This window comes from Mastigoproctus giganteus, chromosome 9, assembly GCF_048544385.1.
Source record: "Mastigoproctus giganteus isolate SK-2022 chromosome 9, ASM4854438v1, whole genome shotgun sequence".
Classification (NCBI taxonomy): domain Eukaryota; kingdom Metazoa; phylum Arthropoda; class Arachnida; order Uropygi; family Thelyphonidae; genus Mastigoproctus; species Mastigoproctus giganteus.
In genome coordinates, this window is record NC_143583.1 from 22,302,748 (window position 1) to 22,321,075 (window position 18,328).

The 18,328-nt window shown below is 37.9% G+C and overlaps 1 protein-coding gene across 1 annotated transcript in view; it reads right to left on the reverse strand.

The window, feature by feature from the left end:
- Pp2A-29B (Protein phosphatase PP2A regulatory subunit A) overlaps nt 1-18,328 on the reverse strand; it is a 134,843-nt gene that overhangs the window by 82,379 nt on the left and 34,136 nt on the right. The window contains exons 4-5 of the mRNA XM_090381602.1: nt 16,531-16,672; nt 9,780-9,870 (exon numbers count right to left, since the gene is read on the reverse strand). Of these exons, the coding sequence (XP_090237728.1) occupies nt 9,780-9,870; nt 16,531-16,672 (233 nt within the window). The remainder of the gene's footprint in view (nt 1-9,779; nt 9,871-16,530; nt 16,673-18,328) is intronic.

Consider the following 18,328-nt stretch of genomic DNA (forward strand, 5'->3'; position numbering starts at 1 on the left):
TATCTGGCAGAGTAGAGGTAGCAAGATTATACACTAGCTGATCTGGAAGCCTTCTAAAGTACAAACTTTAAAAGGCTTCCAAGATCAGCTAGTGTATAAGTTGCCGGCCCGCAAACACCATTTTAGAGCTGTACCCTCGAAATGTAAGGAAGATTGGATCTCCCCATGATGTTCATCGTAAAGTCATACTGCATGATGGAAGAGATGGGGAAAGGTTGACCAGAACTTAGTTCTGGGGACTAAATATCAGTTCTATCACTTCAAGCCTCCAATAAGCAAAATGGTGGTACTGCACTGGTTGACGAGAGTCGTCTACCAACTAGTATTGCCTGGTAACACAGAGGGGTCGCATTCCTCCATGTGGTGTGGGCACCACACCTTGACCCCTGATTATGTTGGCGCACACCTGGGTGGTCACCCACAGTGTGCTTGTGCATGGAGGTTATACCCAGGATTACTTACAGTCCCAACATCGTGAATGCGAAAGCAGAGGATCTGGCTGTCACAGACAATCTGGACTTTGCCGAAATTGGGTCCACTTGACTTGATTATCACCTGAATATCAGTTCCATCAGCGTTTTAGACTCCCAGGTAGCAAGTACAGCTTGTCTGGCATATCTGAAAGAATGTCTGTGACAACCTCAAGGACCAAATGATAAACTAAAAAATTTATTCTTAATTCTGACATGATTATAATAAGATCAAAAACATTATTGGAGACAACATCATCTGAATAAAAAAAAAAAAAAAATCACACGCACACACGGTTTCCTAAGAGCTGCTGGTAGCCCTCACCCGTGAAATATTAGTCCATAAGCAAACCGGAAGTCCAAGTTCTCGCCAGCAAAACATGCCCAAATGCCTAGATAGTAGGCACCATTCACAATGGATCCATGGGCTCATTTGTATCAGCATACTCATTTTTAGTCCTCCAGCTTTCAACCAACATGTTGTTGACACCTCAGCACTCACCACTGACTATGATCAGTGGTGAGAACAGGGTATTTCTTAGGTCACCTGCTGTGGAACTCCCATACATCAGAGTGTGTGGCGCATCACCATTTGGGATATTGTTCTTGCATTCTCCATACTATATTGCAATGTCAACTGTTGCACAGTGACCTGGCGTTAAGTTTACACAATTCGGTGCACTCTTTGCTCACCATGATCATCCACCTTGCATAATCCTTTACAGTTCTGTCGGCAGCAAGTGGTTTGACATGTTCAGCACCATTCTTTGTACACCTTAATTACAGTGGGCTGTGAACAACTGACAAGGAATGCCATTTCCCAATATGGAAGCACCTGATGAACAAGTTCCCACAATCATGCTCTTCTGAAACTCTGTGATATCTTTACTACATCCCACAACTGCTAGATTATCACTTTAACTTACACAACTGGATGTAAATTACCATTGCTCTAGCTTAAGAAGCTGTTTGGCTTTTTATACTGAAAGCTATGCAACATAGTCCATTACAGACTGGGTAGTTACAACTGAGTGATCGCTGAGTGTGCATTTCATAATCACTGCACAGTCAAAAATTAGGTAATACAGCAGGCAAGAAAAGAAAGGAAGTAGAACTACATGGAAAGTTATTGTAGCAGTGGTACTTTTTGCTATACTACCACAAAGAATTTTTTAGAGCTAAACTTTTCCAATTAAAAATTAACTAATGATCTAAGTGAATATCATACTGAAAGAATATAAAAATTCACACTGATGTAATTCTAGCACATTTAAATTTATAAGTTTAATATATAAATTTATATATACAGTCGAACTTGGTTATAACGAGCATCAAGGGACCGACAAAATTTCCTCGTTATAACCGTTATTCACTATATCAGTGATAGCAGAGATGGGGAAAACCCCTGGGGCTGTTAAACAATGAACACTTTATATCAATGATGAGTTAAATCTACCTCCTATTTTTTTAAATTCTCAATAACTTGATAAAAAAGATAGATTCAAAAACAAAAGAAATATTAGAGGGAAAAAACAATAAGTACATACTTACATATTATTTGTATTAATATAATTGTAAAAACTACAATACATTTAATATTAAACACAATTTACTTATCGGTAATTTTAAAATCATTACACTTAATACTAAACAATTTATTTCTCTGTAATAAAAAACAATACTATTTAATAATAAACATGATTTTAATTAATCTTTATTTATGAATCTTAAAACTGAGGTTTGTTTTAAAGATTTCATTTTGATATTTCTTAAGTTTCCCCTTAAAACACTCAACGCATTAAAAGTCTCATTACTTGCCTCAGTTCCTTCAAAAAAATTGACTAATGTGTCCATTGCATCTTGAGGTTATGAGATTGTCGGTACTGATTTTGATTCATTTTCAACTGTCATCATATCATCAAAATCATCGCCTTTACGATCATCGTTATTGTCTTCGTTGAGCGCAGTATCTACAATGTCACTCTTTGTAGGAAGAACACTAATTAATAAGTTGTCACTGACTCGTACAAATTCATCAATGTTATCTGTATTAAAACCAACAACATTGTTACATAGCAACTATTCAGATAATAGTAAGTTGTTTTCATCGTTTCCACCTTCTTCATCTACAATTGAAATTTCTTTTGAATTTAATTTTGATATCTTGAAGCAATTCGATATGGTTGTCGAAGTAACGTTGTTCCACGCATCATTCAATAAATTTATAGTATCCAATATTGACATAGACTCGGTAAGTTTATGTTTTCTTTGACTGATGTAGAATTAGAAATCTTTTATAAAATCCTTTCTTTTTTCTTTTTTTTTTTTTTTTGTTAGTTATTGGTGCATCAGCTTCTGTGGCTATAATGCACCTCCCAAGTTTTTGCAGTACAGTCAGTCCTCGTATAACACGTGTTTACATTACACGAATTCGATCATACACGATTTATAAATAGGGGAACGTTATCTTATATAACACGAACCGAATTCGCTTATACACGATTCGCCTTTGTGTTTACAAGAAATGGCAGTCGAACGCGGAATCACCCCCAACTGAACGCAACACGATAGGAATGAAGAAGATTCTGAAAATGTATTTATGTGTTTTATATCAGTGAAGGGGAAACACATTTCACCATAATAACGTAAAAAACCAACACAATTCCAGTTATCGATATAATAGCAAATGCAATTAGATGGAATTTACTACCAGTTTATAACAGATTCCACTAGCAGAAACGCAACTGGAAATTGTTTTTATTGTTTTATGGTAGTAACCCCCAGAAATGTGCTTTAGTAAAATGTGAGGTGTTAATAGTGTATCTCGGCCGTGTTGTTTATTCAGTTGCTACACGCGCGCAGCTTTGTTTATGTGTATCAAGCGTGCCTCCTCGTTTTGTAATTGTGCTTTATTCCCTAAAAATTAGTAAAATACTTAAAAGGTGTGAAAAGGAAACGTTCTGGCTAAGACACTGCAGATTCAGAGAAAAAAAAAAAGCAATATCGATAAACAGAGGCGGACTGGATCAAAAATTCTTAACCGGGAAAATTTATAGTGGCCTCATACTACGGTTTATGGCCAAAATCACACCGGCCTCCGGCCAACCGTGGTTTCCCCCGTAAGGCTTATGGCCAGTCCGCCTCTGTCGATAGAGAAAAAATATGAAATTGTGAAACGCTTTGAGCGAAATGAAAGACCATGTGATATTGCACGTGCTATAGACCTAAATCAGGCAACGCCGAGAATTACAAAGAATGCAGAGAAAATAAAAACAACTTTCATAGTGGGAACAACTCAAAGTGTAATTAAAATCCATTAGATTAAGACACAAAGAATTGGAAGAGATGGAACGGCTGTCATCTGTTTGGATAGAAAATCAAACAAAAAGCAAGTTTGCTTACGATAGAAGGAAAAGCATTAGCAATATTTTATTACGACTTACGTATTATAATTACGTATTATAAAATACGTAAGTATTTTATTACGACTATTTTATTTAATATAATAAATATTTTACGAATAAAATACGTATTTTATTCGTAAAAAATACTTTTTTAGTATTAAAAAATACTAAAAATACTTTATTATAATATTTTTATTACGTATTTTAATCGTTACAAAATACTTAACATATTTTATAACGATTAAAATTACCCGATTATTTACTGTGTTCGGTAATGTTTTGGTTCCAAATGTGTGTTCAATCTTGGGTGGTCGGCACCTAACCCCACTTTTCCCATAGGGCCTGTTGTTTATATTGCACGATTTCGCATTGCACGAGAGTTTCTAGGAACGCAACTATCGTGCTATACGAGGACAGAGTGCACTTTGATCCATGCCCAAGGCGGAATTTGAACCACCGACCTTTGGGTTGCCAGGCAGGAACTTGACCCACCCGGCTAGCCCGGTCGGCTATATAAAATCCTTTCAAACTCTTGATTACACCTACACTGTGCTACCACATTATTAGGTACACCTACCTAGTAGTGTGTTGAGCTTTCTCTAGCCTTCAAAACAGCCTGAATTCGTCTAGGCATGGATTGAACAAGATGCTGAAAACGTGCAGGAATGGAGTCCCATGCAGACATGAGTGTGTCACGCAGTTCCTTGAGATTCGAAGGTGGTGTAGGCCTGCAGTGAACAGCTCTTTCCAGTTCATCCCAAAGATGTTCAATAGGATTGAGATTCGAGGACTGAGTGGGCCACTGCAGCAAAGAAAAGTCATTGTCGAGTTCCTGGAACCATTCCATAGTGATTCGGTCTTTGTGCACCGGCACATTCAAGGTTTAGGCCTAAATGGTTATCTAATGAACTAATGAGACTCGTGAGAGAGAAGAAAAATGAATGGGATGCATATAAATTATCAAGCGACTCAGAAGCCTATGGCAGATATAAGCTAGTCTGTAATCAGGTCACAAAGGAGGTTAGGCAGGCGAAGGCAGATTACGAGAAATCTTTGGCAAAAGATGCTAAGAAAAACAGCAAGGATTTCTTTACTTATATAAACTCTAAAAGGAAGGGGACGAATCTGATTGGTCCACTTGATATTGATGATTCGACTGTTGATGATCCTGATCAGATAGGAAACAAACTGAATGAGTATTTTGCATCTACATTCACACATGAGGAATTATTAAGGTTTGAAAATGGCAGAAGATTATCAAATTGTAGCAGGGTACTTAATGATTTTGTAATAACTGAGAGCAAAGTGGAGGAGAAATTGTTGAAGTTAAACATAAGAAAAGCACCTGGGGTGGATGGGATCTATCCAGTTATATTAAAGGAGGCGGCAAAGCAACTAAGCAAACCCTTAGCCATAATTATGAGAGCATCCTTGGACTCAGGGGAGGTTCCCATGAACTGGAGATGTGCAAATGTATTCCCAATTCACAAAGGGGGATCGAAGGGTGACACGAGTAATTACAGACCAGTTAGTTTAACTTCTGTTCCGGGTAAAATAATGGAGTCACTGGTTAAAGATGCATTGCAGGATCATCTAGAGAAGACTGCAGCCATAATTCAGACACAGCATGGGTTTGTTATGGGAAAGTCTTGTCTGAAAAATTTGATTGGTTATTATGATGTGGTTACAAAGGAACTGGAGGCAAAAAATAATTTTGATATCATATATTTGGATTTCAGGAAAGCTTTTGACACTGTTGCGCATGGAAGACTATTGTACAAATTGGAGCAGAATGGTATTAAGGGTAAGTTGCTACAATGGATAAAAGGATGGTTAAGTGGGAGAAGACAGAGGGTGGTAATCAATGGGTGCTGCTCTTCGTGGACTAATGTTATTAGTGGAGTCCCACAGGGTTCGGTGTTGGGTCCACTGTTGTTTTGTATATTTATCAATGATATTGATGAAGGTATATCAGGCTTAATGTAGAAGTTTGCAGATGATACAAAGGTTGGCAGGGTTGTTAATGACAGTTTGTTTGTTTGTTATTTGGTTTTTAGGAGCATTAGCAACTAAGGCCATATTGCTCCGGGATATGCGGTGGTCATTCCGTGACCTTTCCGCATCCTCCGTATTTAGTGGTGACGGGCTCGAACCCCGGTCTAATCAAGAAGCGTGTGCTACGCACTGCTACTCCTTCCCACCTGGCTACGGAGGCGCCTTTAATGACAGTAATGGCAGTGTGCTACTGCAACAGAATCTAGATAATGTGGGCAGATGGGCTAAGAAGTGGCAACTGAAGTTTAACCTTGACAAATGCAAAGTACTGCATATGGGTAGAAGTAACCCCACAGAAATGTACCAACTGCGTGGTACTACACTTAAGGTGGTAGAAAATGAAAAAGATCTGGGAGTAATTGTGCAGTCAGATATGAAGTTTTCTGAGCAATGCAGACAGGCTGCCAGGGCAGGTCATGGGGTTTTGTCAATGATATATAGGAATTTTGCTAGCAGGGAAAAGGTGATTGTCCCTCTGTATAAGGCAATGGTCAGGCCACGCCTTGAGCACTGCACAGAGGTCTGGAGGCCTCATTTTAGGAAGGATGTAGATTTACTTGAGCGTGTACAGAGAAGGGCAACAAGACTGGTGAGGGGAATGAAGGGATCCTCTTACCAAGAGAGGCTTAAGTTCTGCAAATTTCAGTGGCTGGAGACTAGGCACCTGCGCGGTGATCTGATTGAGGTGTATAAGGCCTTGAATGGGTTGAGCACGCTGAATTCTGATGGGATCCTTCCACTTGTTCAGATTACAAACCTAAGGGGCATAAATTAAAATTAAGATAGGGCAGATGTAGAATAGATGTGCAGAAATCTGCCTTTAGCCAGCGGGTGGTTAACTGCTGGAACAAACTTCCATCTGTCGTTGTGGAAGTTGATAGGTTGAATAAATTTGAGGTGGAACTGGACAGACATTTGGAAGGAATGGTGTGATTTTTTTTTTTTTTTGGCTGATGCTGCATAAGCTCATATACATGCTTTCTTGCATCACATGCCACTAGTACTACTACTACTACTACTACATAATCCTGCTGGAAGTAACCATCTGAATGAGGATAAACTGTCAATATGAACTATGTTGTTCATATTGACAATATCAATATGTCGGATGCACTTGGTCAGCAACAATGTTTATGTACTATGTGGAATTCAGAGTTGAATCTATGGGTATCAATGGACCCAACGTGTGCCAAGAAAACATTCCCCCACCATCTTGCACATCAGACATGACAGATCCATGGATTCGTGTTGTTTTCGCCAAATTCTGAGCCTTTCCTCAACATGACGCACCAGGAACTTCGACTCGTCAGACCAAGCAACTGTTTTCCAACCCTCGATAGTCCAGTGCTGGTGTTGCTGTGCCCACAGGGGGCATGCTCTCTTGTTCTTCATTGATAACAAAGGTACACGATGTGGCAGTCGGCTGTTGTAGCCCATTCGCGACAAAGTGCAAATAGTGGTCCATTGTAATATTTTGTTCTCCGCACCAAGGTTGTATTCTGATGAGACAGAACAGACAGATGTATTCTGAACAGACAGACCACAATGTGCAACATTGTGGTCTGTCTGTTTGCTTGCACAATTCTAGCCATCCTCCTCTGACCTCTCTCATCAACAAGTGATTTTCATGTTTTCTGTTCATTGCACCATTCTCAATACACCCTTGAAACTGTGGTGCATGAAAAGTTCAGGAGAACTGCCATTTCAGAGATGCTTTGTCCAGCACGTCTTGCACCTACTACCATGCCACGTTCAAAGTCCGTTAGATCACTCCTTTTCCCCATTCTTGTTACGGTTTGTATGCTTAACTGATACTAGAAAGGTTGTTCTGCCGCATTTATATCCACAGTTGTGGTCATGTGACTTGCAACGTTGTGGACAAACCATTTGTGCGCACAGCTGGTGAGTACCTAATGAAGTGGCAGCACAGTAAAACTGATGTTGCACTGGGAGGCAGAAACAGTAGCTTAATGTTGAACAAATTTTGAATCTGGGGATGTGCAGGACAGTTATCAACTAACAATAAAATATTTTTCTTCTTTTCGAATAGCTCCTTATTCCAATCATTTACGTACTGCTGAAAAATATCCGAAGTCGTCCAAGCTTTCTTGTTTGCAGTGTAATCCACAGGAAGCTTCCTTACGTTTTTGAACACCAAGGTTTTAATGATTTTACGATAAAAAAATAATTTTGTTTAGTTTTTTATCATTTCCTGTTATATTTGCACATATGAGCACCGTCAAGCGACCCTCTGATGATTTTTTCCCACCAACACATTTTCTCCTTTGAATTTAAATGTATTGTCAGGTGTCAAATTATAAAAAAAATCCTGTTTCGTTATTGTAGATGTCTTCATCATTGAAATGTTTTCTGATTTCTGTCCAAACACAGTCAATCCATTCATCTGCCATTATTGGATCTGCAGATCGAGATTCCGAAAAAATATCCGAAGTCATCCAAGCTTTCTTGTTTGCAGATTTAAATTCTGCACTAATTTTTGCATAAGCAATGTTATGTTGGTTTTTAAATCAATCCAGTCAACTGTTGTTACACACACAAAATCGTTGCATCAAAATTGTTTGTGGTGTGACGAAATTTTTCCACCTGAGCCTTCAAGGTCGGACTGTCTATTCAAAATCCAGCACTTCTTTGTGTGGTAAACCATTGAAGCAATGCTTCATCAATGTTTGTAACCTCACACTTTCTAATTTTTTTTTTCCCAGTTATGTTCTTTTCCCGTGCTAATACGTAAACATCTTTATTCTTCCACAATGTCAATACACTTGAAGAGGACAAAGCAAACTTTTTACACACTTCAACATTTATTGCACCACGTGATCTAACTCACGAATAATTTTGACTTTTTCGCGAATCGAGAGACACTTTCTTTTGTTAGTAGACATATTTCCGAAGGAAAGGTTCGTTTCAAACTGATTTTACTTTAAAATGATAAAGTTATCTGCATACAAAGTTCTTAGAAATCCTGTTTCCAAAATTCTTAGAAGTTCCGAAAATAAATTTATGGTTCAGTGAATACAAAGACAATCTGTAAATAGGGTAATGCGACAAGCGGAATGCCAAATGCACTATTGTATAGCCCCCACCCCTGGAAGGACAAGGTCATAAACTGGCCGCTAATCCGATGCCCTTTTCATTTTTGTCTATTCCAAGAATTGGGGGTTTTTTCGACTACCCGAGCAATTAAGAATTGCTTGCATAGTTACCAAAATTTGTTCAGTATATCTGTGTAGTACGCTGGTTGTAACAGTGAGTAATTGTATGGGAATATGTGTAAATTAAAATCATTATGGCTTTTTGCTCGTTACAGCCGTGATCTTGTTATTTCCGTGCTCATTATAACCAAGTTCAATTGCATTTTTGATGTGCCAGATAGATGGTTAAATGAATCTGATACATTAATAATGCTTTCTACAGCAGACTTCTCATTATAAGTTGTATTTGTAATAACATCCTTTAACAACTTCATGTAAAAAGGAAGTCAAAATTACATATTTAAGAAATGGACTATTCTTGGCATTACTGCTATTTCCATAAAGAATTTCATAACAAATTGGAACTAAAAACAGAAGTTCTTAGTATATAACAGCATGCTACAAATTTTGTATATACACACAAAACTACAGTATTAAATGATAATATCTGCAATTCCAGTGGAATTTGAATCACTTCATAAATAATGTTGTCTTCACAGCATTAAGAATCAAAACAGAGATACGTGAAAGGTTCTTAAAATATTATTTTGTTTCCTATTTTACTGTAGCAGATTAAGTCTAATTATCATAGATACATGCTTTTACTAACAAAATTATTAAATAAGAACGACCCTTACTTTCTAAGTTCAGCCTTGATAGTACTAGGTAAACGTGGGTAACACACACTGAACAATCCACATGCAGAAGTTCTTGAAGTAAACCAATCACCTTAAAATAAAAAGAGTAAACTGGAATGGCACAAGCAATCAGCAGCAAAAATAACTGTTAATATATATACTGTGAAAAACATGCTGGAATAGTACTGCCAACTAAGTTTTTCTAAATCAAATTTCATGATATTTTTATAGATAAATTTTCTATAATGACCTATGCAATGAATCTATAATGTTCAGTTATTTCTACAGTTTAGTATTACATATAAGATTATCACACAGAATGGTATCAATAACAATAAGAATTTACCAGACATATTTTGGTGTATAAGCAGACTAAAATTTGTCTAAAAAAAATTGTCGAAGTACTAAAAATTGTCTAAAATTAAGATATACTTATGCCTCGCATGGATACAAAATCCTAAGTTTGATTTAAAGTCACATTCTTAGTATCAGAAAGCCATGAATTAATACCAATAATTACAATTTATTACTTATATATTTTTTATAAAAATATCTTTTAAAGCTGAAGAATTTGTTCACCCTTTTTCATAAAATGAGAAGTTCCTGGAATTTTTCAAAGAATTATGTTTCTGGGAGTTACTTTTCAAATTCTTGAAAAGCTTTCCAGATCAATTTCTTATAGCAAACATCCTTCCATTTAAGGGATGTAAACAGCACTAAATCGGTAACAATCTCCTTTAGTGCAACATATTACTTGATTAAAGTGCATTCATAGTGAGGCACTGTGTAGTGCTAAAAAGAGCAATAAGCCACTTTAGTACTGTATACATATTTGATTACATAAACAAGCCATTCCTAGAATGGCATGGTCACATATGCAAAGCATATATTAATACAGGCAATCATGTCCTTAATGCCACCAGTTTTGTTTCATTACCTTCTACACCTTAAACCTGTTCCTTAATATATAAGGGAGTACTGTATATATTTAATACTTTCTTTGCAGTTCACTATGCAGTGTAATAAAATGACACAAGGTAAACTTTTGAAGGCAAAAAAACTTATATGCCAGAATATAAGGTCCTTGAGGCTGTCACAGACATTCTCTCAGATATGCCAAACAAGCTGTGCTTGCTACCTGGGAGTCTAAAACACTGATGGAACTGATATTCGAATGACACTTAAGTCAGGTGGACCTAATTCCGGCGAAGTCCAGATGGTCTGCAACAGCCAAATCCTCTGCTTTCACCTTCACGATGGTGGGACTAAGTAATCCTGGGTATAACCCCCCACGAGCAAGGACACTGTGGGTGACCTTGCACATGGGGGGGTTATACCCAGGTGTGAACCAACGTAAGCAGAGGTCGAGGTGTAGCAACCACACTACATGGAGGAATGCCGCCCCTCTGTGTTAGCAGGGAATACTAGGTTGTAGCTGACTTTCATCAACCGGGGCAGTACCACCACTTTGCTTATTGGAGGCTTGAAGTGGTGAAACCCATGTTTAGTCTCCAGAGCTAAGTTCTGGCCAACCCTCCCACATCTCTTCCATCATGCAGTATGATTGATGTCTTTTGAGGTTATGATGAACACCAGGGCAAGATCCAAACTTCCTTACATTTCGAGGATACAGCACTAAAATGGTGTTCACAGGGCGGCTGCTAGTTAGTACAGTGGACCGAACCTATTAGTAACTCTTTAGGAGGCTTCCTGATAAGCTAGTGTATAATCTTGCTACCTCTACTCTGTCAGATAGTGACTGGAGGTAGTCCAAGTAGTGTGTATGTGGAGGGCATTGTCGAGGGCATGTTATGTCAAGGATCTGGGTTCATTCTTACCATGTGTACGCCACATTCAAAAATTTTATTACTTCATACAGTATGTCCCTTTACTTTTTACTATTGAATACACCATGAATTGTCACACTAATAAAACAAACTTATCTGCAAAAAGAACTAAACCTCCTAAACACTTCCTTGTTCATTTCACAAATATATGTGATCTCAGTTTGCAAAACCGCATGTACTTTTTCTGACAGAATCTCAGTTATCGTTTGATTCAACCACTGTTCATTTCAGTTGCCCGAATTATTCGCTGTATGATCCTTTCGCCTCAAAGGTGGTACCTGTGCATATGTCCGTTCCGATATTCCCTGTCAGAGACTTGGCAATTTGGAATCTCCTTTCTTTGACCTTCTCTGGCTTAAAATATCTCTACCTCATTGTGTCAAATTCATCTGTTGTGTCTACCGTTCTCCCAACTCCACTAATCACTTGGAGCTCTTTGACTTCCTCTCTTTGCAACTTGACTTCCTCCAGTCCAACTTTCCTAACAGTGAGGTAATTTTCCTTGGTGATTTTAATGTTCACAACTCCAGCTGGCTTCCGTTTTCTAGTCACACCGATCCAGCAGGTCAAGATGCTGAGGCTTTTGCAATTACTAATGATCTAGCACAGATTTTACATTTACCTACAAGAATACCGGATAATCCTAATCATACAGCCAATACGCTTCATCTTTTTCTCATAAACAACCCTTCTAAGTACACGGTCGAAGTGAGAGGTCCTTTAGGCCACTTCAGATCACAACTTGATGATTGTCTCTTCTCCAATGGAACCTTTATCTCATGGCTACTCCCAACCTCTTGTTGTTTGGCATTACAAGAATGCAAAATGGGATGACCTGCGAGACTTCTTTTCTTCTTTTCCTTGGTCGGATTACTGTTTCAAAACTTCTGATGTCAACGTTTGCTCAGATCGTGTCAGTGAAATTATTCTTGCAGGAATGGAATCCTTTATCCCGCACTCCACTTTAAAATCTCATCCTTTATCTAAACCTTGGTTTTCCAATAAATGTGCTAAGGCTGTTCAAGAGAAGAATGTTGCATATTGTAATTGGCTTGTTTCTAATTCTTCAGTTTCATTTTCTGCCTACACCAAAGCTCGCAACAATTGTAAAGCAGTTATTAATCAGTTCAGACCAGATTTTGAACATTTTTCTGCTAAGAGTAGAAAACTTGCTTCTTGGCCTAATGTTAGCCGAGCATTCTGGTCTCTTGCCAAAGCTATAGGCCGCAACTTTTGCCCATCTCTGCCCCTACCTCTGTCCAAATCAGATGGTTCTCTTGTCACTTCAGCCAAGGATAAAGCTGACCTGCTAGCATCCCATTTTTCTTCCAACTCATGTATTAATGATCCTGGTAAAACACCTCCCACCATTCCCAACACGCTCCATTCAATGCCTCCTGTGGTCTTCGGTCAAAAGGATATCAGAAGGATTTTGATGAATCTTGATGCTAAGAAAGCTCCAGGTCCTGATGGTATTTCTCCACTTGTTCTCAAAACCTGTGCTCCTGAACTTACTCCTATTCTTTGTCGCCTTTTTTCACTTTCTTATTCCAAAGGTGTTTTTCCTTCTGCTTGGAAATTTGCTCATATCCAGCCAGTTCCTGAAAAGGGTGACAAATCCCTCCCATCCAATTACCGTCCCATTGCAATTACTTCTACTCTTTCTAAAGTAATGGAGAAATCAATTAACCGCCAACTCTTAAACTACCTTGAAACCTTCCATCTGATCAACGATCGCCAGTATGGATTCCGTCAGTGTCGATCCAATGGAGATATTCTGGCTTATGTTACCCATTTATGGATTAATTGAATGGAAAGGTTCGGTGAAACACAAGAAGTTGCTCTTGACATCTCAAAGGCTTTCGATCGTGTTTGGCATAAAGGTCTTCTAAACAAGCTTCCATCTTATGGTTTGCCAACTGTTTTTAGTAATTGGTTATCCAGTTTTCTCTCTGATCGCTCACTGAGGGTGATGGTAGATGGCTCTCTGTCTTCTAACTTCTCCACTAATGCCGGTGTTCCCCAAGGTTCAGTTCTGTCCTCCACTCTTTTCCTCTTTATATTAATGACCTTCTTCCATTGACTGGAAATCCTATCCATAGTTTTGCTGATGATAGCACATTGCATTCCACTTTCCATTTTGAGAAACCTTGTCCTGCTCAATCAGTTTCAATTTTTCGAAAATTTGCTACCAATTCCTTAAATGCCGATCTTCAGGTAATTCTCCAGTGGAGAATTACCTGAAGATCGGCATTTAAGGCAACTGAAGATCGACATTTAAGCAAAGACAACTTAGTTGATTTCAACCCTTGTAAAACTCAGTCTTGTCTTATATCTTGCAAAAAGGATTCTTCTGCTCCTATGCTTATCTTTAGTGACACTCCGATTTCTAGACAAAATGATATATCTCTTTTGGGGATTACCCTGACTTCTAATCTCTCTTGGCACAAGCACATTACAAATATTGCTTCCTCTGCATCTAAAAAACTTGGTTTTCTCTTTCGCTCTCAACGTTACTTTTCTTCCAGACAGCTGCTCACTCTGTATAAATCGCAAATCCGCTCTGCCATGGAATATTGTTCCCACATCTGGGGTGGTGCTCCCAAAACCTCTCTCAGGCTTCTTGATTCCATTCAGAAGAGGGCAGTTAGGTTAATTAATGATTCATCTCTATACTTCCACAGATACTTCCATGGGCACTGTTCTTCTGAACTGGCTTCTGTAATTCCCGCTCTCTCTCTTTCAAAACAGTCCAAACGTGCTGCCACCAGCCAACATCCATTTACTGTCCAACTTCAAACCCACAGAACCAACTTTTCATCTTCCTCGTTTATTCATTCAACTGCCGTTTTCTGGAACAACCTTCCTTCATACGTATTTCCTGAAAATTACAACCTACAGAAGTTCAAGTCCAATGTCAACAAATATCTTCTTTCATCTTCTCAACCTTCAACCCAAGCACGGTACTAAGTACTATAGGTTCTAATACCTCTCATGTTTGGGGGTCACATAAAAAAAAAAAAAAAATCTACCTTTCTATATATACAGCATATCCTGGCATATATAACCTTTTTTTTTTTTTTTTTTACCTCGAAAAAAAAGTTGACATTGTGACATTTTATAGGGAACTGCAAAGAAAGTGTCAAGCACATACAGTACTCCTTTGTATAGAAGGTAATGAAACCAAAACCTGCACTAGTGGCAGGAGAAACATGACCTGCAGTCAAATAATGTCCCAATTACTGATAATGCATGAGATTTCAAAATTCATCCCTGGTTGGATTCCGCCCACATACGCAGCACTAGACATAGTTTTGAAAGAAATGATGGTATACGAATACACCCCATCTTTTAATCTGTAGCGCTGCATGACTAGAATGGACATTGCCCTCAGGTTCTTCCCTCATCCCCCCCCCCATACACTCTCCTACCCTTTAGGTAATTTATGAGTTACCTGGGTTAAGTTAACCTAGAGATATTCAAGAATTATTTCTTTCCTCTCCTTTCCTTCTCCTCTCCACTTTCATTTTATGTGGTACCTACTTTTTTTTTTCATGTATTTAGTTGCTGCCTTAATGAAAATGTTACAGATGATAAAGGCAACATATAAATGTCAAAAAAATGTGCTTTTACATTTTATGATTTTACTTCATTATATTTTTAATGCTTTTAACTCAATTTTTTATGCATTTTACAATAATATTTATTGTACATTTAATCAAAGTTTAGATTTTATTTGTATATTTTAATAATAAACAAATACATTCAGAAATCTAGTCAGAATAATCAAAAAGTATTCATGTATTGTGAAGTTATTAACCTTGCCAAACGGCACACAGATATAATAATCTTTAATTTTTAAGGTTCAATAATTATTTGAAGTGACACACTTGCAATGTAATACTAACTTTAAAAAAAAGTGTCAGTAAGCTGGACCGGTCAGTTGCTGAAAAAGAACATGTATCCTGACAATATCACAACACACCAGACATTAATAGAGAATTGTTCTTCATGTCCTATTTTAAATAGCATGCAAACTTTCTTTTGACCACTTGTGAAAGTTGTGTAAGCTGATGGTTCCACCACACAAAGTTTGCTTCATCAGTGAACAGTATCCAAGTTTCAAAACCATGATTTTCAGCATGATGACGGAGGAGCCATTGAGAGAATTGTTATCATTGAGGGTAATCTCTTGAAGTCAATGATCGTACTTTCTGCAAATTAAAGATATGCAACTTCTGTAACCAAAGAATGTGGCAAACAAATGTGGAGAACTGGTACGGCAACACCAATCAGTCAGGCATTTTTCTATGGGTTTTCTTGTACCATGTCAAAAATTTCATCTTAAACATATTAATATAGGCTCTGCCACCCTTGCAATACACTTCACTGCAGCAATCTTCCTAACAGAAGATTGCTACAAATGTTCCAACAAAATGGCAATCTCCTGTTAAGAAAGTTTTCATGGTATAACAGTCTTGTTTAAAGTGAATTTTCTCCAGCATCAGAAATTATCAGAATATCTCCAATATCAGAAAATGAAATTAACGTTGCATGACTAAACAATGCTGTCACTGAATGACTACAACAAACAGTTAATAGTATATTTGAAACAGACATACCAGAATGTACTGGCTTTTACAAAGAAGGAAGGGAAGGAAAGGCAGAAAGCAAGCAAAGGCTTCCTTCATTTTAATATTATAAGCTTTCAAATAAAGCAATAAAAATAAGACATTTTCAAACATATTTATGACTTTTTTCTGATTATTCTGGCCCAAAACACGTTCCAGAATTTTGTGCACACACTTTTGAAACACTTTGCATGTAATAAATTAAGAACTCTAAAAAACATACTGGTTTACTCTCATTCTATATTTTAGTCTAAGTTTACATATAAAATTTACCTGAAGCAAGTCTTTTTACCAGTGGAACAAAATACTGCTCCAAATCAGTAGGACTATGTTGCTGAGATATATTTCTTAATGATTCAACTGCCTTATCTCTTACCACAGTCTCTTCTACAGTTGCCAAACTTTCAAGAGGTGGCTAAAGAAAAAAAATAATAATAAAAAAAACAATTTTCTACATCCATTTGTTCAGCTGTACTCAAAAATCAATGTGTATTTCTATCCCAAATTAAAACACAACATAATTGGATATGAATACTTTTTTTTTCTGGCCAACAACATTATCACAGGCAAAAAAAAAAAAAAAAAGTCACTTGTATGTGTGGCAAGTGATCACAGTACATCTAGTGTGTTCTAACATTTCAGCTGATGGACCCTACCACTCAACAATCTTTCTGTTTTTAGCAGCCCCCCTTTCCTGTGGGGGATAAGCTCCCACCACAGGGGTACACCTCTATCCCTTTAACTTCTGTTTCCAGGTGCAAGTCTCCCTACCACCTCCTGCCTTGCCAATGTCATGCCTCCCCTCTTTAGAAGCATGACGTGCAATCTGCTGACACTGCTGCAACTGTTCTGGCCAATGTAGGATTTCTTACAACATTGTACTGTTCCAACAGAATGATCTTTCCCCCCCAAACAGATACCCTTCTGAACCCCCCCACACACACCTCCCATCCAAACATTTCAGTTGATGGACTCTACCACTAAATCTTTCTGTTTTTAACAGTCCCCTTCCTTTGGAGGATGGGCTCCCACCACAGGGGTACGCCTCTATCCATTTAACTTCTGTTCTAGGTGCAAATCTCCCTGCCATCCATCTTCTTTACCTTCACCTGTACTTCCCTACTCAAACGTCTTCCCAGTGCTCCTTTCCAACTTTTTTTCTCGAGAGGCCCCCTCTCTGGTAAGCTTTGACACCAGGGTTTTTCCCAGCTAGAGAAATTAGACTTCATGACCTGGCCAACCTCCTCCTGGTGTTAGACAGGCAAGGTGGGATCCAGTTTCCTGGAAACACCACAGTTAGGTGCCCAGAGGAATAACATATCAAAGTAACTCCACACTACACAGACCACACAATAAGTCACACTATCTCTGGCCTTTAATTAATATACTACACGGAGTTAGGGGATTCCTCCCTAGTGCTACAAGACAATAAACACTGCACATTATGATCTGCTAGGTGTACATGTTTTATATACACCAAATGTTTTTCTTAATTACATGAAGGAAAAAAAATAAATAAATTTAATACAGGTTAATGAACTTATGCTTGTCCCTAGAGAATCAATATCATGATGAGCTCACTGGTCTTACATGCTTTAAATTAATGCCATAAAGCAGTAAATATCATGATGAGCTCACTGGTCTTACATGCTTTAAATTAATGCCATAAAGCAGTAAATATGAACTGCAGGTTCCTGTTACATTAAATCCCAGGCTATAATTTTTGGTGACAGGAGTATGATTTAAATTACATATTCATTTCTCATCCCCCCCCCACACTGGTAGGTTTTCCACTAACAAGAGTTTTAATTAGGCACACATGCCACAAGACTGACATGTTTGGACCGTAAGACAGGGGAATTTTAAGCTACATTTTCCAGGGAAAAATGTGCATTTATAGTTCTGGCATATATGATATATTAAAAAAGCAGAAAAACAGAGGTAAGCAAACATTTGGACAAAATTACAAAAGCATCCTTGGATTCAGATTGGTCCCTATAGATGGAGATGTGCAAATGTCTCGCCTATTCACAATGGGGATCAAAAGGCAAGGATGTAATTACAGACCTGT